The sequence below is a fragment of the Pteropus medius genome, unplaced genomic scaffold (genome assembly GCF_902729225.1).
Source record: "Pteropus medius unplaced genomic scaffold, Ma_sr-lr_union100, whole genome shotgun sequence".
In the NCBI taxonomy this organism is placed as follows: domain Eukaryota; kingdom Metazoa; phylum Chordata; class Mammalia; order Chiroptera; family Pteropodidae; genus Pteropus; species Pteropus medius.
The window spans coordinates 32030495-32057977 of NW_024340849.1; the positions used below are offsets into that span (position 1 = coordinate 32030495).

At 35.2% G+C, this 27483-nt stretch overlaps 1 protein-coding gene across 1 annotated transcript; it reads right to left on the bottom strand.

Moving 5' to 3' along the window:
• Positions 1–488: 488 nt before the first annotated feature.
• DSG3 (desmoglein 3) lies at positions 489–27334 on the bottom strand. Its single transcript, XM_039838560.1, has 16 exons — positions 27171–27334; positions 19389–19424; positions 18747–18869; positions 17678–17833; positions 17071–17215; positions 16278–16444; positions 15303–15431; positions 14905–15090; positions 11994–12265; positions 11217–11356; positions 9931–10158; positions 8044–8289; positions 4279–4418; positions 3901–3964; positions 2309–2574; positions 489–1106 (listed from the first exon to the last, which is right to left on the bottom strand). The coding sequence occupies exons 1-16, from the start codon at positions 27216–27218 to the stop codon at positions 489–491; spliced, it is 2964 nt and encodes a 987-aa protein (XP_039694494.1). The 5' UTR covers positions 27219–27334.
• Between the last annotated feature and the right edge of the window lie 149 nt (positions 27335–27483).

The following is a 27483-nucleotide window of genomic DNA, read 5'->3' on the forward strand; positions in this document are numbered from 1 at the left end:
AAGATGGAAAAAACTTAACTGTGACTAGTTCCTTTTTTCCAAGTAGCTCAAAACGCTTTAGCAAAGACCTCATGACTTTTACATCATTATTAATAATATATGAAAAGGTGACAGAGACAAGAACTGGAACTCTTGACTCCAGTGCTTAACCTACTAAAAGTACATCGTGTTTTAAAGTGATAAACACCTTTCATTGGCACCGCAAAAATAGAAGTTTAAAATTTTTAAGAAATTTTCCTACTGAATACGGTAAGATAGTTTGAAAAACATAATTTACTACAACTTGAATAGTATTGGAGAATTAAGAGTGACAACATATTCACTTTGGGGGTATGAACTAGATAATTTTAACTGTAATTATGATCAGTTCATGAGAGTAGCAAAGTATGTGTCAAATTAGACCAATACTGTGAAATTTGATATGTTATACTGGATAATTTGGTCCAAATATCTGTATTCAGCCAGCATGTTATTTCAGTTCATTGTGGTCATATCAGACGGGAACAAGGATCTTCTGTACAGATCATTTTATGTGACCCTCGTAGCTCCGTTGGACCATGTAGGTTGCCAGAACCATTGGAAATGGGACAAAATGCTCTTTCTGTCACTATCACATTTTGTGTGAGAAGTGGATCAAAGGCTGCAGTGGAAGGTTGCACGAGGGAACCAGAAGCTGAGTAAGTCTCTGTTACCAAATAGCTACCCTGCTGCAAGGGGTCAGGGATGGGAATGGCTGGTTGGAGGACAGAGCCGGAAGCAGACAAAGCAGTAGCTCCTTGACTACCTGGCAAAGTCTGGCACCTAGCAGATTCTGACTGCTGGATTTCTATTGAATGGCTACAGAATTCAGCACCAGAACCACCATTTTTGGTGAGTGTCTGAGATTGTTTAGCTTTGTCATCACACTCGAGGCTTATCTCTGCAAGTTTTTTAAATTTGGGGCCGAGCGAGTCCAAGAAGCTCTCATCCAGCTCATCGGCAATAAAACTGCAACAACCCAGGGAACCCACAGGAGAACCAGGGGCGCCCAGTCCTTCGTTGTCATAGATCAACAAGCAATCGTTCGCCTCCTGGCCATCGTCTTCCTCTGCACAGGCAAATGCTTTCTAAAGGTGGAAGAAAATAGAAAAAATGAATCTTAAAAGTGACTCGATTGAAGAAAATAATACCATTCATAGAACTCAAGGTTTGATCATGAATTTGTAAATTAGGTAATCCATAGACATAAAGGCATATTCTTTGCATCAACAACCTTGCTACAGAAATTATTTGGAGAATAGTGTAATTGACATTCCATCAAAATTGAGTCTAGCCTAGGCTTATATTTTAACTCTTGATTTTGAAGGAACTTACATGGATTTAGGTCTACAAATCAAATGTGTACGAAGCCTGGAGGTTACTCCTTGGGCCAAGTATGAGGGTCCCTGTGTGTGCTTGTGTTAATGCATGTCTTTCTTTGTGTTTGGGGCAGGGGACAGGCATCCCACTGTGCACTGTCTGAGACATCTGTCACCCACATTGGGGCCTTTGCCTAGAATCTGCAGCTCTTGTGGGAGCCTGGCTCATAACTAGAGCCTACATCATCTTGGAATATCCCAAGAATCCTCATCCCAAACAAGCCTTCCTGGCCAGTCTCTCCTCAAACACAGCGTCAGGCTTCATCTGCTCATGCATGGGCCAGATCCTGGCACTTACCAATTCTGATACCAAAACTATATGTGAGGTTTGTTCTAATGATGCACCAGCCAGGAGGGGAGAAACCTGCCCCACAAAGTCCTCTCTGTTCTTGCATCCTTGTCCCTCTTTGGTTCTACGCTTCCTGACACTTCATCTGATCTTTGATCACATCCCTTTCTTCCCTTTTTATTTTTGGGTCATTGATTCAATGGTTCTTTAACCTTTATGGACATGAAATGTGAAGAATACTATAACCCTTTCTCAGAAAAATATATGCACATGTGTTTCAACATCCTTCATGGTATAGGAAATACAAAATATACTGCTTTGTATTCCTAAAGTAGATGCTGCTGATCCTGAAATGCAAAAGTTTTATCCCACTTGGAGGCACGAGATGCCACTTGCTACATTCTCTCACTTTGTGTTTATTTACCCATTCTTCCTTTTGACCAGTAGCCCAATTTGGACAGGCATCATAGATGATCTATATTATTTTGGCAGAGAACTCCTATTTTTTTCTTACGTTTTAAGCAAGCTGTAAAAAGTGAACTGCAAAACTGAAATATAGTCAAGTAAAAAGGTCTCTAGTGTAAATAAGATAACAAAGCCACAAAGTTTTCCACCAAATTACCTGAGAAAAGTAGGTGTCCAAGAAATTCATGTTTATTGCCCCTTCACTATAGTCTTTATGGGTTCCTCCGGTAGAATGCCTTGTTCTCATTGTTCCAGACTGTACTGTAGAACAGAAGCCAAGTCCAGTGGTTGCTCCAAATCCTGCAGCTGCTCCAGATGCTGCAGCTCCTCCAGGTGCTGCAGCTGCTCCAAGCTTGGTGGTCAGTTCAATTCCCGAAGCTCCTTCCACTGCCATTCCTCTGGCACATGTGTTTGTACACACATCTAACGACAGGGGAGAAAATTCCGTAACATCTCATGCTGTGATTTTTCTTTTTTACTGTTCTCTGATATCCTTGAGCAGTTACCAAGTAAAGGACATAAGTGGAAGAAAATACAGTTTTATAACTGGATGTGATAAGAACACCCCACAGTCTCTTATGTGAGAGTAACAGATGATGTGAAGGTGAAACAGAGGATATTAGCAGATGAAATACATCTGAAAACATACTAATTAAAAAATATACAAAGTAAATTGATTTTCAGTGATAATGTCCATAAATGGAAAAGTAAAGAGAATATTCGGCACAGCCATTAGAAAGCTTCTAGTGCAATGCTTGCTTGTTTTCAGGAAAAAAGAAATCGTAATTAAGCTGTAGTACTGGCTCAATATGAAAACCAAAGAGGAAATACATGCGATGTGATCATGCAAATTAGCAGATGCTAATTTTGTATCTTGGTGCCTAATGAAAATTTAATGAGTTATGACTGTTCAGCTTGTTACCTTTACATACACTTTCATGGAAAGTTATTTTTTTTCTAGAGCATTCTGAATATAGTTTTTGCTATGTAAATATAATGGGAGAGGAAGGTGAGGATTGGGGTAGCTGATAAAGGCAGACAGTTACATTTTCAGAAACACCTCATACAGATTATGCAGGCTGGATATTTAAAAACAACCTATTGCTAAGTACAGAATTAAGAAAAAATTAATATTAGGCATTAGGTTTTATTGTTCCTCTAGTTTATGCCTTACTTGTGGCATTGAGATAGCATGACTAAAATAGTCATTTGGTAAACTGAAGAAAGAAATAATTTCACCTAAATGACAACATAAGCGATATTGTCCCATAATAAGAATTGGTAATTAAACTCATAAAGGATACTGTTAGTTCTGGGGAAGGAAGAAGGGCAACAAGATCAAGGATGTGAACGTATGAGGCTTTAACTGCAAATATTACCAGTGTTAAGGTGGTGGGTACAGTGTTTGTTACATTTTCCTATAGGTGTGAAATCTTTTCTAATTAAAATATTAGTAACTGAGAGATATACTTCAGTTTACTACAGTTTGAAAAAAGTATAACAAATCTTTAGATATTAAAAACAGTGACATCAAGGGGCAAATGAACTTATTGAAGCCAGAGGTAGATCATAGGATTGACTAATATACTAACAGACCATTGCATTAAAACTCTATTTCAGTAGTATCATCTCCCAGCATGTACACATCTATGTAAATTATTAAGAAAATAATTTAGAGCACTTTTTGTTTTTTAATATTTCTTATTTAACTCACTATTGCTTTCAAAAATAAATTCGATGTTCCCTTACCAGAATTTTCCACGAAATCAGCTCCACTGGAAGTTATAAGTGGCGCACAAATATTTGTGATTTCCTGCAAACCCTGTTCAAAAATAAATGCATTAAATAAGGAACCAGATTTCATGGAAATATAGGTGAAATGTGCCCTTTGCAAATGGTGACATTACAAGAAATCCAAATTCTTGCAGGAGTAAACATTTTTATTATTTGACATCTGAAGAACTAAGATCTTAAAAGGCCCCATTTATTTCAACACTGGCTCAAAAGGGTCCTTGAGGATCAAGGAGTCTCTCATTTTTATGTCCCATTACCCCTTTTCCTATCTGAATATAAATAGAATCTTGCTCTATCTAATCAAAATAAATGTTTTACAGACTGGATCCTCACCTTGTCTTCAGGTTGGGCTCCTTCAATTCCCCACTGATGCATTGTTCCTTCTGAACCGTCAGAAACTGGGATAAATCCACCTGCCACTCCTCCCGCAGGACCTGTCCCGCAGTCACAAGTTAGCAGCAGAAGGGGGGCCACTAGTATAAAAGAAAACATCAAAACATTTGAATTACTCAAAAATGATTGACATGACAATTGTCAGAAACGTTACAAAGAAAACACATTTTTAATACTTATGGAAAACCTAATGGAAAGCAAAATTAGTTTCTACAAAATAAATTTTGGTGGATTAAGCATACTGAAATTTCATATGATTATGAAGCTGAAGGAGACTGATCGGATCATCCTTGTGATGTAAATGGTCTTAAAATAAGCACAGTTTGATGAATGATAAAGGTGGTTGTTTAGTTCCTCAATCCTTTTTTTTATATATATTTTTTATATTCATTGCATTTATTTGTACATGTTGAGGCTATGTCTGTTACGTCAGGTGAAAACACATCTGGATGGTCAATATTTTAGGTGGGCATGGTAATGTTTTAGTAATCTGGTCTTTAAGACTCTCTTAGTAAACAACAATTAACCAGCAAACTCCCTCAGCAAATAGAGTGATAATCTAATATTGGTGTACTCTTAATTGTGATTTAAGAATCCCTAGCGTAGAGGGTCTTTCCAGACAAGGTAATAATCATTCTTTCAGTGCCTATCAGGCACCTCTTGGCAATAAAGATTAATATCATTCTCATGCAAATGAAAAAAAGTTCTTCCTACGTTAAGTAGTCAGTGACTCCACTCTCCCTCCTCCGACCTGCCAAGGCCACTGAAACTATTTGAACTCTGTTCACTTAGAGACAGCTTAGTGCCTAGTGAGTGATTTAAGATCACAGCCTCTGGAGTCAGATTTCCAGGGTTGGAATTTTGGCTCCACCACTCACCAGTGGGGCGTTATGTCATCTTTTCTTGCCTTCATTAACTCATCCAAAGTATGGGAGAATAAAGAGTATCTACATCATAGATTGTTGTGAGGATTAAATGAATTAGTATAGGTAAAGGACAGTAGTTAGCACTGAAATTTGCTAGTATTGTTTGGATGGGCTACATCAGTTAAGCAAATTAGGTCAATCATATATACATATACATTTCATATACATATGAAAATGAAAAAAATTAGGCCAAGTATATAAATAGGTTGAATGTAATTAATATATTTTCTCAAAATTGAATATAATGTGCATGTAAATGAAACTTCTAAAGGCTTTCTATTTATTGTCATTCTCAACTGTATAACTTTATTACATGTGTAGGAAAGATTGAATACTGTGAATTGACAAAATGGTTTTGAAGGGTGATGAATGTTTACTTGTATGGTTGGTATTTTCAGGTGGGCAGAATAGTCTTTTAGAAATCTTTTTAGCACTATATGTGCTATATGTATTTGGTTTTTACATATGTATCCAGAGAAAGTTTTTCAAAGCATATTTCTACAGACTGAAAAATGTATGTTCTGTACAAAATTCAAAACATGATATTTTGCAAGTGATAGGATCACATGAAGAAAATGTGATTGTGAGAATAATAGTATGTTTTCTCTGACTGCCATCCTGAGCCACAAGCCCTAAGGTACAATGGCCTGCAGGACATAGCCATGCCCCAAAGTTTAGCATTTCAAAATCAAACTCATCATTGCCACCCTGTATATCTGCGCTTCTCATATTTTCAATTTCATTCAGTGGTTTCAGCAACAACTGAATTAAATGGTTCATTTGAACTTCTTATCCACTCCTTCCATCCGTTAGTCTCCAAGTCCTCTCCATGTACCCTTGTAATGCCTCGCACACCTAACCTTTCCTTTCTAGCTTCATGTCCATGACTCTGAATCTGGCCTCCACCATCTCTTCTGAACTAATACAATAACCTCCTAAGTCTTTTTTCCCTCCTAACTTTCAGTTCACTGCTGCCAGTGTTACCTTTCTAAAATACAAATATGATCATGCTAGTCTTTTTTTCAAATACTTTCAGCCACTCTCCTTCCTCAGAGCTTAAAGTATAAGCACCATAGCATGTGTATGTAAGCCCTTTCAAATTTGTCCCAAAGCACTCTCTAGTTTCATCTTCTTTGTCCCAAACAATTAGCCTCCCAAGGCTGTGTGATTCCTAAAACATGCTACGCCATTTTTGGCTTTGGCTCCTGCTATCCTTCTTTGCAAGCGCTTTTCCTTCTTTTTTGTACTTACTGTATCCTACTCATTTCCCAAGACTCCAATTGGTGATTTCCCTAGTCTGCAAAGCTTCCATAATATTTTTTTGTATTCACTTCTATTATAGCTTTATCATGGCATATTTTTTTTCTCTATAGTTAGACATGCATAAATCTGTGGACTGCATGAAAATCAGTATTAAGTTCCTGTTTCAGCTGGAAAGCTAGCATCAAGACTAATAATATGTACTTGAAAAACCTTTTGTTGAAATTGACTAATATGATATTGAAAAACTGAAAACGTGGATGTCAATTTCAGCTGTTAAACAAAATGATGCCCCATAACGTCTAATAGTAAACACTTTTTGGGAAAGAGGAAGAAGAATATAATGACATGTGTAGGAGGCCACTAGATGTATGTATAGCAATTTACTTTTTAAAAAAAGAGATCTGAGAAAATATGGCAAATATTAATATCTGTTAAGTCTGAGTGATAGTTATATATTATATGGTTATATGTATGCAAATAATAATACCTGTGAATTCTGAATTATGGTTATATTTGTGCCTGTCATGTAATTTTCTGTACTTCTTTGAGGTTTAAAAATATTTCATAAATTAAAATTTAAATGAATGGCTTGAAGTGGATTTGATCACCATGAAAAATCATTTTAATTTTAAAAGTCTATGGTTTTATAATAATTTAAAGAAGTGATTGTGAATTTATCAAGGATTTCTCTTATTTATACAAGAGTTTGCCAGAAAGTTCTTTTAAAAAGAGACCTGTTACATTCAAAATACTATTTGATTCACAAGATTTTGATTTAAATGCAACTTTTTAGAAATCTATTGAATGAAATAAATTTTACTCTTATTGAAAAATAATACATGTGTGTAGTTTCCCTAAATGTGTTCAGTAAGCTTAATCATATTAAGTGTGAAAGCGTTAAAGGGTGTGTATATTCAGATGGTTAAGCTATTTTGAGGAAGTTCTGGATTAAGCAATAACATTGCAGAGCCTACGATATATTAATGTGCATTGTAAAGCTCAAAGCCTATGATATCTTATATATTTTCCCTAAATCCATTTGGCCAAGGTTCTCTTTTTATTTCAGAATCTCCTGAGACTTGAATATGGAGAAGACAGTCTAGAAAGTGTCGCACTCATGGATAAAGACATTATTTTGACCATGAATATTACTGGCAGTGTATAGAGTGTGTTTATGCTTTATTTTTCCCTTTTGATTCTCTTGTGCTGTTTTCTAAATGTCTAATATTTATGACTTGCTATGTGTTATGCTTATGTCTAACATTTATGATTATATGTTATGACTAACATATATAACCTGTTTTGTTTTATTGCGAATATAGGTGGTCAGCAAGTGACATGTTAACTTTAAACATTTCAGATTCTTCCTGAAAATGCCATTTCTCCCCAGTTTTGCCTATAAAATGTTCAGGGAACGTTTTTTTCTACATTTCAGAAATACACTGCCCGTGCAGAGTAAAGCCCTTTGCAAACGCTGTCATCTGTGAAAAACAGAAAGAAGCTTTGGCATACTCACACAGCAGTAGCAAAAGACCAAGGAGTATCAGGCCGATGGCAGCAGGCCCCAGCCTCACAGATGACTGCTCTGTGAAACGGTCGGGGTTTGTGGGGATACAGGTGTCCCTGTAGTCGCACTGACAGACCTTGAGAGTCAAACTCTCCGGTGTCTCGCACAGCCGCTCTTCGCTGTCTTTAAGTATGAGGGAGACTTTGTACTCTCCAGGAGATACCTGCTGCTGGGCTGTTAGGAGTGCAGAGGTGGCTGTAGAGAAACAGTCATGCAAATCAACAGTAGGATAGGCGTCTTGTGCTCTTAAAACTACTTATTTTTATTAACAGAACCAGAGTGACCATAGACATCACTGTTACAAATAGAGAGGCTAGTATTAGGTGAGATTTGAGCAGTTATGAGGGCTATAAGGGATTCATTTGGGTAAATTGGACTGTATTTCCTTCTTGCTCTTTTATCCGCCCCGAATGGGCCCAATATTCTCCCCTGTGAAAACTCAGTCCTATCCTAAATTTCCTCGCAAAGAGGAGGGGAGGAAAGCATCATTTAAATCCCAGGCATTCCTCTTCTGGGACTTAACCACTCTCCTGTATGTCTGCACCAACCCCTGGACTCTTCTGTGGCCCTCTGAATGTATCCCTTTTGCCTAACTCCATGTTTTTGTCCCTGGCTTACCAAGACTGAGTTTCTGCTTTGGTTGCTGCTACCTCAACTACTCCTGTCAGTCTTGATCTCATGAGCTTAATGCTGGTTATAGGATTCCCTATGGTAAAGGCCTTGTTGTCTGTCTGACTCATGAGCATTAATCATTCTCCATTCTTCATTGTTATGTTCCTTTGTAAGTGGGCTCCAGCAGCAGCTCTCGGTTGCTGCAGGGAGGTGTTACTTGAATCATTCCTACTCTGCCATGCCCTTGACATTATGTCTGGTCCACCCAGTCCAATCACGATTGTCTTGCCCAGCCTCGCCCGAGCAGGTGTGTCTAATGCCAGGTCCTGCCTCTCTCTGATGTTTCTTTTGCAGCCTTTTCATTGATCTTGTGTCTGGTAAGCGCATTTGGAGCCAAATGAATAATTTGGAGCTAGATGCTTTCACCATGCTCAGTATGGCCCCAGGAAAAAGGCCACGGAGAACAAGATCCTTTTGGTGACTTTAGCAATGTTGGAAACCCATGACTGAGGCATCACAGAGCACATTTATAAAAAAAGCAAGACTGGTTCAGACAAAAGAGAAAACAAAATAATTAGAGAAAAGTGAGTTTATTTACAAAGCTTAACGACCACTATAAAATTTAGAACGGGAGAAGATACTTAATAAATCTAATGGCTGTTTCTATAAGGCTCCTGAAAAACATGAGATATGTAAAATTAGCATGATAAAGGGTCAGATAAATGAAAGGATGAACTAGCTCTTTCCCACTGACTAATGGCTTTTCAAATTTCAATATCCCATGCCCTCAAGATTCCTGACTAGTGACAGACTAAGTGGTACTTCCAATGAGCAGGCTAAGCCTTCCAGTAGTCCTTTATTTCTGTTAAGAAGAGTTTATGTATTTAGAAATCTAAACAGCTTTGCCATAAAATAGATGCCTGACTTTAATCTTATGTTGATGTGCTCTGGAGGTAGAAATAATATATTAAAAACATAAAAATATAAAAATTGGAGTCCACAGGAAAAACATAAATTATTAAATAGTGCTAACATTATATCATATCATTTCTTTCCTCTTCCGAAGAGAGAAGACATTCATGAGGTTAAGACTGCATCTTCATTGCAAAGAATTTTTTCAATTGCCCTTGGAAAGGATTTGCTCTCAGATGAGCTCTCTTAGCTTTCCGGAAATACAAAGAAGCAGCAACTTTCATTTATGGTTGCAACTTTACTATTACTCACCGTTGAGTGTTGTGATACTCCACACAGCTGGCAATTTTTGAGGTTGCTCCTCCAGTGAAAATGTGTAGGGGCCAGTGTATTTATCATTGTCCTGTACTCTAGCTGAGACGACCACAGAAGGCAATGAGCTGCAAATTACTTCCTTTTCGAGGACAGTCGTTGGACAATTTTCATTAAAACCAGGAACTTTAACATATACGGTGCCTGTAGATGTTTTACCTGTGTTTTCTGTAAGAATAACATTTAGCGTTAAAGAAATATACAGAACAAGTTGTCCAAAAAATTAACTTTTTAAATGTCTCTCAGCCATGTTAGTATATCTTCTCATGAGAGAGTATGTTTGTTATTCTTACAAGAAAAATATCCTCTGATTTCCACATCTTGTAAAAAGCAAATTTAACTTTATTAACTTGGCCGATGTCTCTAATTCATAGCACTGGCTATTAATTTAATATGCTTAGAATTGAGATCTATCAGGTGTTGAATTTGCTGACTATAAATAAAATCAACATGAAAATCATGTTTTCTTAAATGCCCAGCACTGTGTGAAAGATTTTTGCTTCTATAGCTAGAGCCAAAGTATATGGAATAAGCAATGATTTATTTTTGTTACCCAAGATATAAAAGTTTATTTAAGAAAAATTTAAATATGTTAACAAGCAAAAACAATAAAATCAATTTTTTCAATGGTAGGATTGAGTCATTTCTCTTTTTTTCCTTTCATGCTTTTTTGCTGTTTTCTCTAGCTAATATGATTTTTGGTGTTTATTCTTTTGTTTTATTTTTATGTTTGTTTATTGCCTTGAACATAAATTAATTTTATACTTGGAGAAACATACACACTCAATTAGTATTTTTAAAACATCCCAGAATATTTTCTTGTTCAATAATGTATGCACACGAGGTCTCTATAGATAACTCATTTTTTAAGTAACTCACAAAGGCACCTCACATTTGAGATAAGCTTACTTGATAGGCTTTTGGTGTCAATCTTTATTCATCCTTCTCAAACCCAGAAATTCCAATGAGTCTAAAAATTTCTGTCCCAACCACAGCAAACCACGGGGACAGAACACAGAATTCACTAGTGCTACAAACGCCACTGAGATGGAGTAATCAGTCTTCTCCTAGATTTAGCTGCCTCAGACTTGAGACCCAAGGCCCCTGAGATAATTAACTTTATCTAGTGACAAAAGTAATTTGTTAAGTAATGGTAATCATCTATTCATAAGGAAATGCCATTTGGAGTAAAATTTCTCTATAAATGATTGAAATATTTTTCTTACCATCTATGGCCAGGACCTCAGCTGTGATTGTCTTGTTAACTATAATAGTAGAATCCCGATCCATGTTTTTGACAAATCTGATTTGAGCAGTTTTGGAATCAATAATTAGCAAACCACCATCATTACGTCCCATGACATATCTGTTGTATAATAGAAAAAAATAATAGATTTTTTTTCAAATATGGAATGATTATCTATTTAATGAAAATGACTCATTTTAAATTTAATATGAGACATTGAAATATGCTTTTTTTAAAAAAGCAGCATAAAATTAACATGTTAGCATGGACAAGCAGTATTTTATCATTCTTAAGTATGTATTAGCGCGGTTTTTCAATTTTGTGCTCTGTGTAATAAAATAACTGTGTCCTTGCTCTTAATACTACAGCAACCACTTTGCATGGTGCTCTTAGGGTTTAGGTATGTATGTCTCTGTATGTACTGTTCTATCTTACTGCACAATGGTTTTCTGATGAACTTCTAACTCTTTAAGACTCAAGTTGAAAGTTTCCAGGAACTTTTTCCTGATCTCTTTGGACAGGCTAAAGCATTTTTCTTTTAGGTTCCACTTTAAGTTTATGTTATCTTTGCTCATAGTACAGTATCTTCTAATGATTTAACTACTCTTTTTGAGTTATCCAGTTCCTTGAGTTGGCTACTGTTGTATCTCTTTGTGTTATTGGCATATAGTAGTTTAGATTTTAGATATTATTTTGTAATAATTCATAGCTTAAAATAACATCAAGGAATAATAAGATGTTATTAAAATAGTCTTACCTGACATTTGAGGCAGCTTTGCCAGTGTCTTCATCAATAGCTTGATATGTTCCCAGGATGTAATTGACTAATTTTTTACTACTTATGCCTTTCTCGACAGTGAATGTCTTGGAAGCAGGACGGAATGCAATTCCTTCTTGCACATTTATAACTTGAATAGTGACAGGGGTTGAATGGACTCGATATTGAGAGATAACTGACTGGTGAAATTCAGCTTTGTTTTTGACAGCAATACTAAATTGCACACTTTGTAGTTGTTCATAATCTAGAGCCTAGAGTAAAAATGAAATTAGAAGAAAAGAAGTGTTACAATAATATGATCTGGTAAATCCAGAAGAGGAAAAGAGAACTCTATGTTACAGGCTATAAATGATTCCTTTTATTTCTATAAATAGAAACAGAAATAGCATAATAGTTTCAGAAATCATTGTAATGTTGAGATAGAGAAACCTTTAGAATTCTTAACTCATAAGACCTCAGTTTGGTAACTGATAGCTTACAAAGCAGGGTACCTCTTTGTAGACTAGCAAAATACTATTATAGTTTCTGTAGGCTGTGTGGTGGCAGTGGTAAGAATTCCAAATTTGCTATGGTAGCATGTGTTTGAATCCTGGTCCTGCTACTCAATATCTGTATGACTCAGGGCACAATATTTAATATCTCTGATCCTCAACTTTCCAATTTTGGAAAAAAAAAAACAAAAAACAAAAACCCTTACCTCATCAGATTGTTGTGAGGACTGAACAAATTAAGACCCATAATACATTCTTATAAATGGTAGCTCTGGCCATTCATGGAATAGTCATTGAACTCATGTGCATTGTCTTTTCTGACTTTAAAAATTCCTAGGTGGCAAAGGCAAACTATCTTAATAACCTCGGTTGGCAAAGATGCCTTTGAAAAACAGTGAGTGGATGGCCCATCAATTTTTTGTAGAACTATTTTCAGATGGTCTTACAGGGGAACTATTTGTTCGTCCTCTGAGGTGGCCCAAACCAAGGCCTGAGGAATCCCAGGATAGCCTTTTCTATTCACTGTTAAATTTTTGGAGGGTGATGAGATAAGAAAATGCTCCTTTTGGTTACACTTGTATATTACTGAAAATACTTAAAGTGGGAGATCTAGATTTGAGTTTTAGCTTTGCAGTGACTGGTTCTGTGGGCTCAAGCATTTCCTAGTGTAGAGAAAGAGAAAGATATGTAAACAGGTAATTATAATACAAGGGGCAAGTGATAACAGAGATTACAGAGTCTATGCGTGAAAGCAAGTGAATACTTTTTGAAAGTGTTAGGAAAGGTTGCTGAGAGGTTTTCATGTGAGCTGAGCGTTTAAGGATGAGAAGGAGTTACGCAGACAGAGGTGAAAACAGGTGCCAGTGCCCAGAGTTACCGAAGGTGGTAGGGAACGGGCTGGCTGCAGGTGATGAGAGACCTTGTATACAGTTCTGGGAGGGCGAACCTCGTCTTAAGGTCCAGCAGGCGGTCAACAACCCTGGCTGCCTAGTAGAGTCTCCTGAGGAGCCTTTAAGAACCTCTGCTGGAGCTTCTCACAGACCAACTGAACCAATAGTTCTCATACTCCCACTAGCTAGGAAAAGTCATAAGTGATTCAGATAGGCAGTCATGGTTGAGGGCTACTTTTATAGCCAGTGGAGAACAAGGGAAGGTTTTAAAGGAGAGAGTAACTGGTCCAAATTGGTTTTAAGAAAAACATGCTAGTGGACTGATGACAGTAGGAAAACAAAGGGACATAAAAACAAGGTAGGGACACCTACCAGGGGGGTCACAGTCATGCAGTGGGAAGGAGGCAAGACCAGGCTAGAAGACAGGCCATAAGAAGGAAGAGCAGGGACAGATTTTAAGGGCAATTTCTAGGGCAGAATTTGATGACTGGCTGTATGTCGTGAGGAAATGCCATGATTAAAGGATAAGGCCCAGGTTTCTAATTTGGGAGACTGGATGACGCTAATACAGGAGATAGACTATCTCTCATTCTCAGTTACTACTGAAAGTTTATGACGAAACCCCTGTAACTTAGCATAGCTGTAGCCTACTCCCTGAAAAGCAGAGTAATAAGAACTGCTTTCACGACTTGCAGCGATCCAGGATTCCAGCAATCTCCTTGTTAAGGGAACATTACAGGTCTGTTACTCTACTAGACTCAAGGAATTAAAAAAACAAGTTCCCATGTAGTCTAATGTCCTGTGTCAAGGTATGTACCAAAATAGTGGTTATTTTTTCTAGTGTATACAATATCCAGGAAGAAATATCCTTACATTATTCCTGTTGTTGTTCTTGTTGTTGGTTGTGGTGGTCACACGTGCATACGTGCGTGCTTGCGTGTGTGTGTGTATGTGTGTATGTGTGTGAGTGTTGTCTCCTGAGCCAAACATGTTTAGTGGAAGTTTTACTTAATTATTTATTCTTTGTCTTGCAGATTTATTTATACTTTCTCATTTTCTAGAAAAAGTTACCTTTTTCCTCCCTTGATAACTGTTACTAATCCATTTAAAACAAGTTGACAAATTCATAAGCCACAGTTCCATGTATTTGTATCTCTTCCTAACTTCAGTTGTAGATAGTGAATGAGTAAGTCAAGAAATGTGTTTTACTTTCTTGTGCTTAAAGCAGGCACATCTATAAATATATGTTTATTGGTATTTTTGTGTTTAATACAGAATATATTTCCTTGAAAGGAAATAAATCACCATGTTAAAAAAAAGACTGTCCTTAGGTCACGGGGCTATGTGTGTGTGTGTGTTTACAAATTCTGTTTACTTTTATGCACTTTCTAAGTTTTTTTTTTTTTTAAAGACGTGATATTATTATTAAATGCATAAAGTTTATTTGTAGAAATGATAGTTTTGGCCAATATAGAATATTTTTGCCAATGAAGGAAAATTAGACCTTACCTTAACTACCTTCAGGATGCCTTCATTAGTTCTGGAATCAGTTTGGATTTCAAACCAATTTCCTTCATTTCCAGAGGTAAAAAAATATACTGCAAGCCAATTATCTGTGAACTCTTCATCCAAATCTATTACTTGAAATCGAAGCAACTCAGAACTTAAAGTATTTTCCTCAATACGTGTTGAATACTAAAAGGGAGAGAAGCAGAATTTCAGACTCAATGTTAGGTTTTATCTAAAGGGATTACATTTCTTCTGAATAGTATTAATCATTAATTCTCAAATTATGTATTGCCTCTTTGCCAGTTACCTTGTTGCAAGCAGGCAGATACTGAATTAAGATGGCAAAGTATATCATAGAACATATGTAAAAACTATTCTTCAAGGAGCAAAAGTCGTACCTGGGACTCTTTGAACATTGGGAAGTTATCATTGACATCTTTCACTTTAATACTGCTCTCACATTGAGCTGATAGTCCTTCTCCATCTCTGTCTGCACCACTCACAATCAGACGGTAGTTGCTAACTTGCTAAATTTGGAGTAAAGAAAGAAAAACATTTAATCTCTAGTGCAAAGAATATGAATGCCAACTACTTGCTGTGGGTCAGGAGGTAAAAACATTCAAGTTCATGGTTTATTGGATCATGTGCACTGTTCTCTGTTCATCATAGAGAAGGTATGTGGGGCTCTGGATGTTTGGGTAGAAGTCTTTAAGGGGCTAGAACAGATTTTCTCTTTTGTGAGCTTCTTAGGGCAAGAAAGTAGTACACTTAGAGCAAGAATGGGTAATGATGATAATGGGATGCTTATCTCAGGGAGCTCACTTAGAGAGTTTTCCTGTCGGTCTATTCAGAAAATCATTTGTATAAAAGTAATACAAAGTATGATGGGTTGGGGTATGGTGATGTAGTGGCAGGATAATGAGAAAGAGAGAAGAAGGAGATTCTTTAGTGTTCTAGAAGCAGGGGCAAAATTAAAAGAAGTCAGGAGAAAAAGTGATATCAGAGAAGGCTTAATTCCAGGTAGAAATGTCTCTCTTCATTTAAGAAATTTCATTTTCCTCCATTTGAGGAATTAGTCACAGTTAGGTCTTTGACAGCGTGTGCCAATGACTCCTTTCACTCTCTTACTTTAACTCTCACTGGTATACTGATGGTTGTTTGTTTAGGGTGCAACTGATTGCGTGGGTCTCAGGTACAAATCCCACCCCGCTGGAATCACACTGGAATGCAAACAATTTCCCTAGGTTGCCCAGCTGAGTACTGAGAACCTCTTTTTCTTTCTCCTTTCATTCTCGGGTAAAATGGAGACCCCTCTCTTGGCTTTCTTAAGTCAAATCCTTTACTATTAAATGCTCCCAAGGGCCTTGCTTTACCTCTCGATCAAGAGAACTGGTTAAAGTACGGACTTCCCCAGTGTGTCGGCTTAGGAGGAACATGGGCATGCCTGCAGGTTCCTGAGAGACGATTTTGAATGCAATTTTAGAGTTCATATGGTTTGGTTCATCTGCATCTGTAGCATTTAGTATCATCACCAGTGAGTCTAGGAATACAGAAGTTCATTAAAGAATATGTAAGAATTGATATTATGTCCACATTAAATATTCAACACAATGTCAAATGGATCTTTGTTCTTTAAGACCTTAAAACTATATGTTTAAAAAATATTTCATGTCACTTGCAATATCTCTTAGTGTCTCTCCTAAAATCCTTCAGTTTTCTTTAAGCCTTGGCTGTGTTTGGGTTAAGAGTATTTTCTGTCTTTATTTCTTCCCTTGAATAATGGCTTTATGATTCTCCCTTTTCCTCAAATTATCCAAGTAACATGAGTGTGCATCTGTCCCTTATAATCTAGAAGAGGCCTGCTCATGCATCCAGGCTACCTGAGGCCTTTAGCTTTGTGAATGCTGGGTACTCATGTAACATGTATGTATAGAACAAGAAACTATCGACCTGATGACAGGGCCACAACCTAGAAATACAATGGCAGTGAATAATTAGCTCAATTACAAATATTAGAAAGTAGATTCAGGTTATTTTAATGACTTTTTTCTGGAAAACTGATGAAACTAAGAGAGTAAATTAGCTTTTAAAAATGATGTACTATAATGATACTTGTATTTGAAAATTTTAAAAATTAGAAGTGATAGCTACTGTAAAAAAACTTACTTGAAGGACTATTTTCTTCAATTTCACCCATAAATATACTTTGTGAAAATACTGGAGGGTTGTCATTGATATCTAAAATTTTGACCGTTAGTATAAGTGGTTTCTCTACATCTCGTCCTTGGGCATTTAAAGCTCGACATGTAATCTAGAAAAAAAGGGAAAATGTTAATCATCACTCTACAAACTTAATTTGCATACTATTAAAACTTGTAGAAATAAGTCCTGTACTGGTCTGCATAGAACTTTAGTGCAAAGAAGAAAAATATTTCCCCAAAGAAGAGACAAAGTGGGAAACAATGCCCACTCTGGGCAAACCCATTGGACAAGTTGCCCCTTTCTCCAGGCTGATACTGTCACATGGCAAGGTGAAGCTCTTGGCAAGCTGAATGCTGGAGTTTAGTGCTCATACATGCACCTCCTGGTGTATGCCTTCAGGGACACAACCATAAATGGAGGCTCTTTGTAGAGGGACTAATATTGTTATTTGTTGGCAGATTGATTTATGCACTGATCTCTCCTCTAAATTAATCAGTACATGAATATCACCTTCTAAAGCCACGGTGCATGAGGGGAAGAAGGGTACCCAACGTTGAAGACACAAACTTACCTGGAAGCTTGGGGTTTCCTCACGATCCACTATGGCTGTTATGTTAATTTCTCCAGTGTTTCTGTCAACAGCAAAGATTCCAAAAGGGGGCTGATCAATTCCTATTCCAGAAATATGGTAGGTAATTTTCTGAGTTGCTTGGAAATCTGAAGTAATCTGCAGCCAAAAATACCCCAAATGTTTAAATGATCATTACTTAGACCTTTGTCTTCCCCTCCTCTCCTCCACCTCTATGGTTTTAAGTCATCTGTTCACTTTTTTCACTCTTTCTGACGCTGTGCTGTTTACTTTTTACCTTGATAGATACTAGAAATATGAAATAAATTCCAGTTGTTGCTTCTGTTGACCAGCATGGACCAATATACATTAATCATTTTGGCTTTAGAATATTTGCTCAGACTGTGACCACCATGGTGATATTAAAAAAGTTGAGAAAAAGTCAAAGACACATAATATTGGCAAGGGTACTTCTGAATGCTTCCTTTCTTAACAGATAACATTAAAAAGAATGACATTTATTTTAGTTTAAATAAGGAGAGCTAGAGAGAAAAATAGGAGAGGGATTATATAGTAAGTGTTAAAAATATGTATTAAAATGAATTATTTTTATAATTTTTAAGCTTTTTGATGTGGAAAATATCAAATTATACATAAAGTTAGAATAGTATAATGAACCTGGTATATTTCATCACTTAGCTTTAATAATTATGCATATATAGTTAATCTAATATTGACTCCCAATCATTTTCCTAATTGTCTTATCCATATATATTTTTTTCTATTTGTTACATTCTGGATCTGAAAAGGCTTATCGACTGAAAATGGTCCATATGTCTCTTTATTTTTTTATTACTCCAGGGCCATAGTTCTCTCATCTTTCTTTATCTTTCTGTTATCATTGTTGTCATTGTTACTATTATTATTGTTTTTATGTTGCTGAAGATATCAGGTTATTTGTTCTGTGGACTCCCCAGCCTGCATTTTGCTAATTAGAATTGCTCAATTATTTTAATTTACATTTAATACCTTTATTCTAAAAACTTACATTACCTCTGCTCATATGACTTACTTTGGCAATTGGATTTCTCTTTGAGTTGTCTTCTCCTTCTCTGCAGGGTTTTGCAAATTTCACCCATTCACGTTTATATCTCCTTTTGGCTTGTTGTACTGCTGTCCCATTTTCTCCATTTGTCTTATGTAAAAAGGAATTCCATTTTAATAAGCACATTGTTGGACATTTTTGCTTTGAATATCGGCGATATACATCTACATCGAGAAACCCCTATGTTTCATAATCTCTGAGACTGTTAGATGTCTAATTTGTTCTACCTCACATTTTGTTAAACAAAGAAGAAACATTAAATAAATAAAATAGTTATAAGCTGTATGATTTTTAATATAGCATTTCATCATATTTTAAATTTTTTTATGTTTTCTAAAATATCTAACTATTCTGGGCACATAGGACCTATTTAATTAAAATCTGTTGATTTGTTTTAGATAAGAAGAAACAATGTCCGAAATAAAATATATTAATAACATTTATATATTACCGGTATTTAAATATTATTGGGTTGTTAAAATTTTAATTTATTTTCACAATGAAATTATTAAATAATTTAAAATATTAAATCTTTATTTTTCCTGAACACAATTTTAATTTTTTAATGAAACTGTTATTTTAATTGCAAAAAACTTTTTCATACTTTACCTCTATTCTCAATTCTCCATGAACCAGTAGGACCACCTATAGACATTTAAATAAAGTCAAATTAAATGTAAATTCTTCAAATAGGTATGTAATAACATAAGATAATAATCCTGATTTTTACATTCTGCTGTTCATGCTATAATTCATTTCTATTTCAAAAAAGTAGATTTGGAAAAGCAGTATTCAAAAGTAAAATCTTCCTAGGCAAAAGAAAATGCTCTCAATATAAAACACTTCTTTCAGTTCTTTAATCTGACTGCAGAACTTTAAAGATATACAGAAGAATCTATTGGATTTTGAAAAACTCTTCCTAACAGATGGTTGCAGCAACCAGACGTTTCTTACCTTGGCTTTTCTATAAACACTTCCCAGGAGCTATGGAAGCTCTTGCTTTGGGAAACAATGGCAGGCATCATTGTGATAAACTTCAGAACGTTCTATAGGAGATTATTAAAAACCATAGCCTACCTACCTGACTTGTACAAAGACAATCTTGTATTAGTGAGCTGCAGGGTAAGACATTTTCTTAGTTGTTCAAGAATGAAGATAATGAAATGGAACTAGTCTGGTTTATAGAATGGAACATAAAAGATGGGGATATGCTATTCCAGTCACAAGTAGTGTTTGCTGTGGGACTCAGATCTCTTCACTTCTGTCTTATTCAATTTAAATATTGAGCTTAATTTTCTTACTCATCTGAAAAAGTTAAATGAGGATAAAATGAAGTCAGGCAGGCTAGGGTCTTTACTTTTTCAAGAGCATATAGGTCCTTCATCTGTGTCATTTTCCATCTTGTTTTCTACCTGGAATGCATTCTTCTTTCCCCTTTACCCACTTAAATATTACTTGTCCCTAAGATCAATTCCAGTTCCAACAATGTCAATGAAACCGTCTTTACTGATGTTTCCTTTTCTGAGCACGTACAATACATATTTTGAACCATGCAATTTAGCCCATAATGGTTTACCATGATTTATTATTTCTTATTGTTTTATGTGCTTTATGGTGTCAAGCTAAGAGAATTATACACTTTCCAAATCAATGCTTCTGTATTATTATTATTATTATTTTATTATTATTATTTTGCCACCCTTACAGTATCTGTTCCTCAGCAGGTGTTTCCCAACTATTTGCTCATCCACTGATTACCTGATCTGAAGAAAATCTGGATTGTGGAAAATAAAGCAGAAGAAAAAGATTAGAGTAATAATAGTAGTTAGCGTTTATTGTGATTTTTGTGCCTGTTGCTGTTCATAGAGCTTTATATTTATTATCTCATTTAATACTTACAGCAGCCATCTGAAGGAGCTTCTATTTTTATGGATAAAGAAAGGGAGACATGAGAGAGTACTATGTCCTAGGTAACAGCCCTAGTAGGGCCAGAATTTGAATCTCGACAGCCTGACTCTAAAGTGTGTACATCTCCACTACATTAGATTCTAACCAAAGTTGGCATGAATAAATAGAAAAAAAAAGAAAAAACAAAAAACAAAAAAACTAGTGGTAGAGAGAAAGTTTTACAATAGTCAATCTAAATTTTTTTCCTGGCAAAGCCTGAGGTTACTCTTGAAACAATGAAGATTTATTACATTGTTTATTTTGGAAGATTATAATAAAGAAGCAAGTCCAAGTCTGAACCAAAGGAGTAACTATATCAGACATAGGATGCCAGGAGCTTTTCATTCTAAAAATTTCATTGAAATCTTTACTTCAAAGGGCATGTGTTCAAATTGTCATGAAAAAGAACCAGTACATATGGATATAACAGGTCTCAAAATGATTTCATAGCTTTCCTGTTCTTTATTAAACACTGTCATGAGTTACATGGAGAGAGACCAGAGCAATGCAGTAACTGCACTACTCCTTTCTCAAGGGAGGGATGGGCCAGGCGGGCTCCCTTTTACAGGAAAAGCAAAAAGAGTCATCCAGAAAATATGAGTCGTGTTTGTACTAGCCCCACAGAGAACGATTCTTCTAATGGACATTAAAGCACAATTTCTGTTTTCCTGGGAAGCAAAGGAAGGACAAACCCTAAACTAGGGAGAATGAATATTGTAGACAGCTGTTTCTTGTTTGTTCAATCTTTTCTTAGAGTGAGAGTCCTCAGAGAAGCTATTCAGTCTAAATCTTTACTCTTTCCCATCTTCTTATCTTTTAAAGTCAAGAATGTTCCCTAGTTTCATTTGTGAAATGTGATTATTTTTGTTCTTCTAGGAATATGGCATAGTTAATAAGAATGAGTTCTAAATATTGAAATGCTCTTTAGATATTTAGAAATACAATCATAGCCTTGCATAATTTAGAATAGTATTTTTACAAACTTAAGTATTTTAGTTAATTAATACTTATATGTGGCTATATAATTATTTTAGTTAATTTGCTAATATAATTATTTTCAATATTTAATAACCATTTCAATAGTTTCCTGACAACATAAATCTTTACTCTTATTTTACTCTTATTTTTTGTAATTGGTTAGATATAGTGATGATTATTGTGACAAGTCATAGAGGTCATTTAATACATGATTGATGAATAAATTACATATGTACAATTCAGAAGAAATGTGTGATTTATCTTTTATGATATCTCATAGCCATCTATCTGTATATATACTTTAAAAATATTAAAATTTCAAACCTCCCAAATATTCTAGTGAACTTTGTAATCGTTAAGGCAAATTCCTTACTTGAACAAAAATGATATGTTTATTTCATTGGAAACTATTCTTTAATTTGGGACAATTCGATTTCAGTAACTGATTTTTAGAGTAAACTCAATTAATTTAGAATGTTAAACTTTGTATCATGATAGAGATGCTGATAAAAATAAATACTTGTGGGTATTCTCAAATGCTCATTTTAAATGCTGTATAAATATAGTCAAGTATAATAATGCAAAATTGGACACCAGATCCTGAATCCCTGAATTTAAATTCCAGTCTCATTATGAACCATGGATATAACTTGGGAACATTACTTAATCTTCCAATTTCCTTATCTGTAAGTTTGAGATAATAATTGTACTTACTTTATAGGTTTCTTGTTAGGATTAATGAATTAATAGGGGGAGAGCACATCGATGAGCCTTATCCCACGATATATACTTAAAAAATGTTAATCATTTCTGTTACCAAACTTGAAAAAAAAGGTATAAAAGAGCCACTTTGATATGAAGTGACCTCTTAATATTATTATTCACATCAAAGCACATAAGAACTTTCTTTTTCTTAAGCATCAGAGAAAGAAAAGAACCAGTTCCCATATATGCAACTGTGTAGGTTGCTCCTTGCACAACTCCAGAGGGCAATGTTCACATTGTATTTTATATGAATGCACCTCCTGGAATTGTGTAGTATTCGGCCCTACCAACCATACAGTGGCTATGCAAGAAGAAAAATATGTGTTTTAGACAGATTCAATTATTCATAGTATAATTATAGATAGCAACCAATTGCCTATATAATTTTCTTGTGATGAATTTCCTAAGCAAACTTTCACATTAGGCTATCAGATTGACTCTTTATTGGAAAAGGAGAGCCAAAGGCTAAGAGATTTATGAGAAACACGGTGGGAATCGAGTGTTCTGGCTCCAAATGAAAACTGGTTTTAGGTATTAGGTAAGTGGGAGTGGTAATTGGTAGAAGTAATTACATCTTTCCCGACTTCCACCTAAAACAGGCAGGGTTGACCAGAATTGCTTGTCAGTTATTCTGATTTTGGATCTTAACTTTTGGAGAGAAGCAAGAGGAAATGTATTTCATGAATTTATTAACAGTAGAAATTGATTGCTTCATCAATTAAAAGAAGGAAAGGTACCTCAAAGATTTTCTTTCTGTTAAAAATTTGGAACATTTAGCTTACAATTTTTTTCCCAAAATTTATTTTTATTTTATTTTTTTTGGTAAAAATTTATTTTTTAGATGTTCTGTAGAAGAAAGTTATTGAAGATAGTCTTGCTATATTTAGAACATGTTCTATCTCAGAATTTGATATTTAAACTACTTCTCCCCTTTTTTCTAGCACTACCACTACTAACTTTAAAACATTGTGCTTTGAAAATATTTGGATTTCAGACATCTCTTTTAGTTTTTTAATAAATGAATTTTTACATAATATAGAAACATAAAATTAAAAAACATTGTCCAGATACTAATATGAGTATTATATGACAAACTGTTTCAGATTTTGTGGACTATAAAACACCAATGTTTCCTTTGAAGATGAAAATTGTTTTCAAAATGTTAAATATCTGAAGACAAACATTTTCAATCACAAATCCTTTTCCCAAAATGTATATTTTGTGTTGTACGAAATGGATTAGATAGGCACAGGAAACTGAGAAAATTGACATTTTTCTTCAACAATAGGCAAGTGTTCCCCCATGTTTTCCCCTCCTGAATAATCAATCTAGAAGACCGGAGAGTTGAAATTTTGAGTAATGCTCCAAGTTTAAAAAAATATGTTATTTTTCCATACCCACTATGGCATTCATTTAAAATATTGCTTTTATTTTTTTCCTGTCAATTTTCAAAAAATGAATCTCACAACAATTTTTGATATGCTCTTTTGCGCAAGAAAAATGTAAGCCTTTTTTTTACTTATTAAAACTGGTGGTGGTTATTTAAAATAGTAAGGCAGAATATTAAGACGTTATCAAGAATTATCCTTATTACTAAAATATTATAAATGATAGCAATTAGAGTTTTACAAAGCACTTTATATTTTCCAAAGAACTTTTTTGTACACATCTCTGTTTCATTCCAAGATTCCGTACACATCTCTGTTTTATTATGGCCTTGTTAATTTAGGCAGGGGGCTGTGATTATTCTTATTTGACAGTTGAGGAAATAAAGCCTGGAGTGTCAGTGGTATAGGCATAGGTAGAAGTTTGTGACTTTGCTATTAAAGCTCACCTCTCTAGGCAACTCTTGTATGGTTGTGGGATGGTGAAATTAGTTCAAAACCTCCAAACATGTCTTCCAACTTTCAGACTCCACCCTTCAACAACAAAACGTGTGCATTCCCACTAGACAATGCTTCTAAAAACATTGCTTTCCCCCTTCCATCACCACACTATTTCGAAACTCTGGGTGGCTCCCTACTTCTGAAAGGATTCCATTAGTCTTCACAGAATGCACTTTTCAATCTGACCCTCATCCATTTTTTTAACTTATGTCCAGATTCCCCAAAGCAAACCATCATTCCAGCCAAACCAGTGTGTCCATTGTCCCTAGGCAAATGGCACAATTATGCCTGCCTTTCCTCACATTGGTTTGACAACAGAAGAGATCTCCCTTTGACAAATCTATGCTTATCAAATCTTACATAGTCCCTGGAGCCTCATTTGCCTACCTCACTCCTGACTAACACAGCCTTCCAGTAATAACATTAATAGTAGACTAGCATTGTTCAATGGAAATATAATGAGAACCACATGTATAGTTCTAAATTTTCTCATGGTCATATTAAAAAAGATTTTAAAAGGTAAAATTAATTCGAACATACATTTATCTAATATATCCAAAATACTATCATTTCAATATGTAACCAACTTAGAAATTATTAATGACACATTTTCCACGATGTATATTTTATCATTAACAGCATATCTCAATTCAGACCAATCTCATTTCAAGAAGTTAATAGCTACATGTGGCTAGCGGGAACCATTTTGGATGGAGCAGGTCTAGAACACTCAATTTAACAATTATGTATAGAGTTATATTGTTTAAATAGCTTGTGTGTGTATGTTTGTGTGTAAAATTTTCTTAACATTTCATAGATTCCTTCACGATTAGCATTATAGAGGCAGGGTGTGTGTGTGTGTGTGTGGCAGAAGTGGAAGGGAGATTATAGTTTAGAGAGGCCTCATTCAATTATTCATTTATCCATTCTTCAAACAATTGTGTGTCCACAGTAAGATCAATATTATAGTAGACATTGGGGATACAAAAGTGAATGAAACAGCCCTCAGTATAAAGAACCAGAGGGAGAATTAGAGTGATATACCTCAAAGCAAGGGAAAGAGCTCCCCTAAGCTTGTGGCAGTCCATTTCTCTGTTCTTATTACAACCCTATTCCAACACCTGCTGCATCATATCCCCTAGCTTCCCAAGTTGGTCATTGGCTTGGATGTATGAGTTAGCAGTTTATCTACAGTTTAGTATAGAAATGACCATCTGGAAAGGTGGGAAAGTCATACAAGTGTCACATTTCTCTTTATAGTATTCTTGGATTGAATGAATACATTATACAACCAAAGCAATTACACTTGACCCTTGAACAACATAGGATCAAATTGCATGGGTCAATTTATAAGTGGATTTTTTTCCTCAATAAATTCCGTCAATGTATTTTCTCTTCCTTACAATTTTCTTAATAACATTTTCTTTTCTCTAGCTTACTTTATTATATACAGCATACAGTATATAATATAAGATATAATATATAATATGTAACATATAAAATATGTGTTAATTGACACAGTTTAATACATATAATGTATGTAACATATATAATATATAATATATTTAACATACAAAATATGTGTTAATTGACTGTTTATGCTATTGTTAAGGCTTCTGGTCAAGCGTAGGCTATTAGTAGTTAAGTTGTGGGGGAGTCAAAAGTTATACATGGGTTTTTGACTGTGTGGGGGCAATGCCTCTAATTCCTACATTGTTAACTATAGTGACATTGATATAATAGACACAGACTCTACCAGAGTGGACGATACCAGTTTTCTGCTTGAACATCATCATGAGAGGGAAAGCTGGGAATTACTCTGGCTCACAAGGCAGCCTATTCTAATTTTAGACACCTTTAATTTTTAGAAAGTTCTTTCTTGAGATCTCTCTCCTTCTAATTCTTGAAGTCCAATTATCTCAATTTTATAGATAAGGATGTGAGGGAAACTGATGCCTAGACTAACCCAGCTTATTATTGATAAAGTGGAGAATTAGTATTGGTGATTTTTAAAAAATATTAATTTATGATCTATTTCACTATTTTGATATCTTTATGAAACTAATAATATTGTGAAATATTTTTTTCTTCACTAAAATAACACCGTCAAGGAACTAACTGGTCTGTAACATCCAGGCTAGTGCTTTTGCTCTTCAGATTCCACTTCTCTTTTAGATGAAAAGAGTACTTCCTAACAGAAATGTTACTCTCCCAGAAAAGTATCTTGCAAAATATTGTATGTATTTTCCCCCTAAAGGCTGGATGTTTTGTACATGATAGCTAAACATACACACTGTTTTGTTAACAACCCTAGCAACTTCTCTAGAGTCAAACATTGCTTTGATTTTAATTCAACGTTCCTTGATGATTTTAAAAACATGTTAGGTATTAAGACCAGGCATGTACAATCTTAACCATATGCTTAACAGATATGTAACCTTGGACCTGGTTCTCATTTATGTATTTTAGCTTGTGTATTAGAAAGGTGAATAAAAACTTTACTTTAAAGAAAGTGAAAAAGGTGTTGTGGAAAATATAACTGAGATCAGGGTTACTTGATTTGTTAACTAAAGAAATGCTAAATAGTGACTTTCAAATTTATTTCTCCCTGGTTTTTTTCCTATGTAAAATACAACATTAAAAAAACAACAAAAAGAAGAAATTGGCAATTTTACAATTTCATTTAAAAATGTTTATTGCCACTGTACTCTTTTTAGAATTTATAACTGGGAATCAATGATCAAATATTATATTCGCTAACAAAGAGAGAATAGGGAAAGTTTGCGATTATTAGGAAAAAAAAAATAGGACTTACCATTAAAATGGCCAGAACCCTTGTGGTTCTGAACAGGAACCAAGTCATTGTCTCTGAGTTCCCTGGTGAGCAAATCCTGAGGAGCTGCTGCTTCAGTCCCTCCACTCGGCTGGCTGCGTAGGTCTCTGCTGTCTTCAGAGACTACAGAAGGCCTGTTATGTGGTTCCTCCCCACCCTAAGCCAAGGATTGGTCTCACCAGAAACGCTTGAATCACTTTTCTCTCAGGTGAAAACTTAGACACACCTCAATTCCTGAAGCAATGAAATCCTTTGTTGGAAGCTGAAAGAAGAGCTCACAGGCTAAAGACAACGT

Bases quoted from the DNA above. Each gene is read 5' to 3' on its own strand.
- DSG3 (XM_039838560.1), bottom strand. From the start codon at position 27,218: ATGACTTGGTTCCTGTTCAGAACCACAAGGGTTCTGGCCATTTTAATG. The intron at 19,425-27,170 runs GTAAGTCCTATT...AAATGTCTATAG, and splicing joins GGGTTCTGGCCATTTTAATG to GTGGTCCTACTGGTTCATGG. The intron at 17,834-18,746 runs GTAAGTCATATG...TTTTGGCTGCAG, and splicing joins AGAGAAATCCAATTGCCAAA to ATTACTTCAGATTTCCAAGC.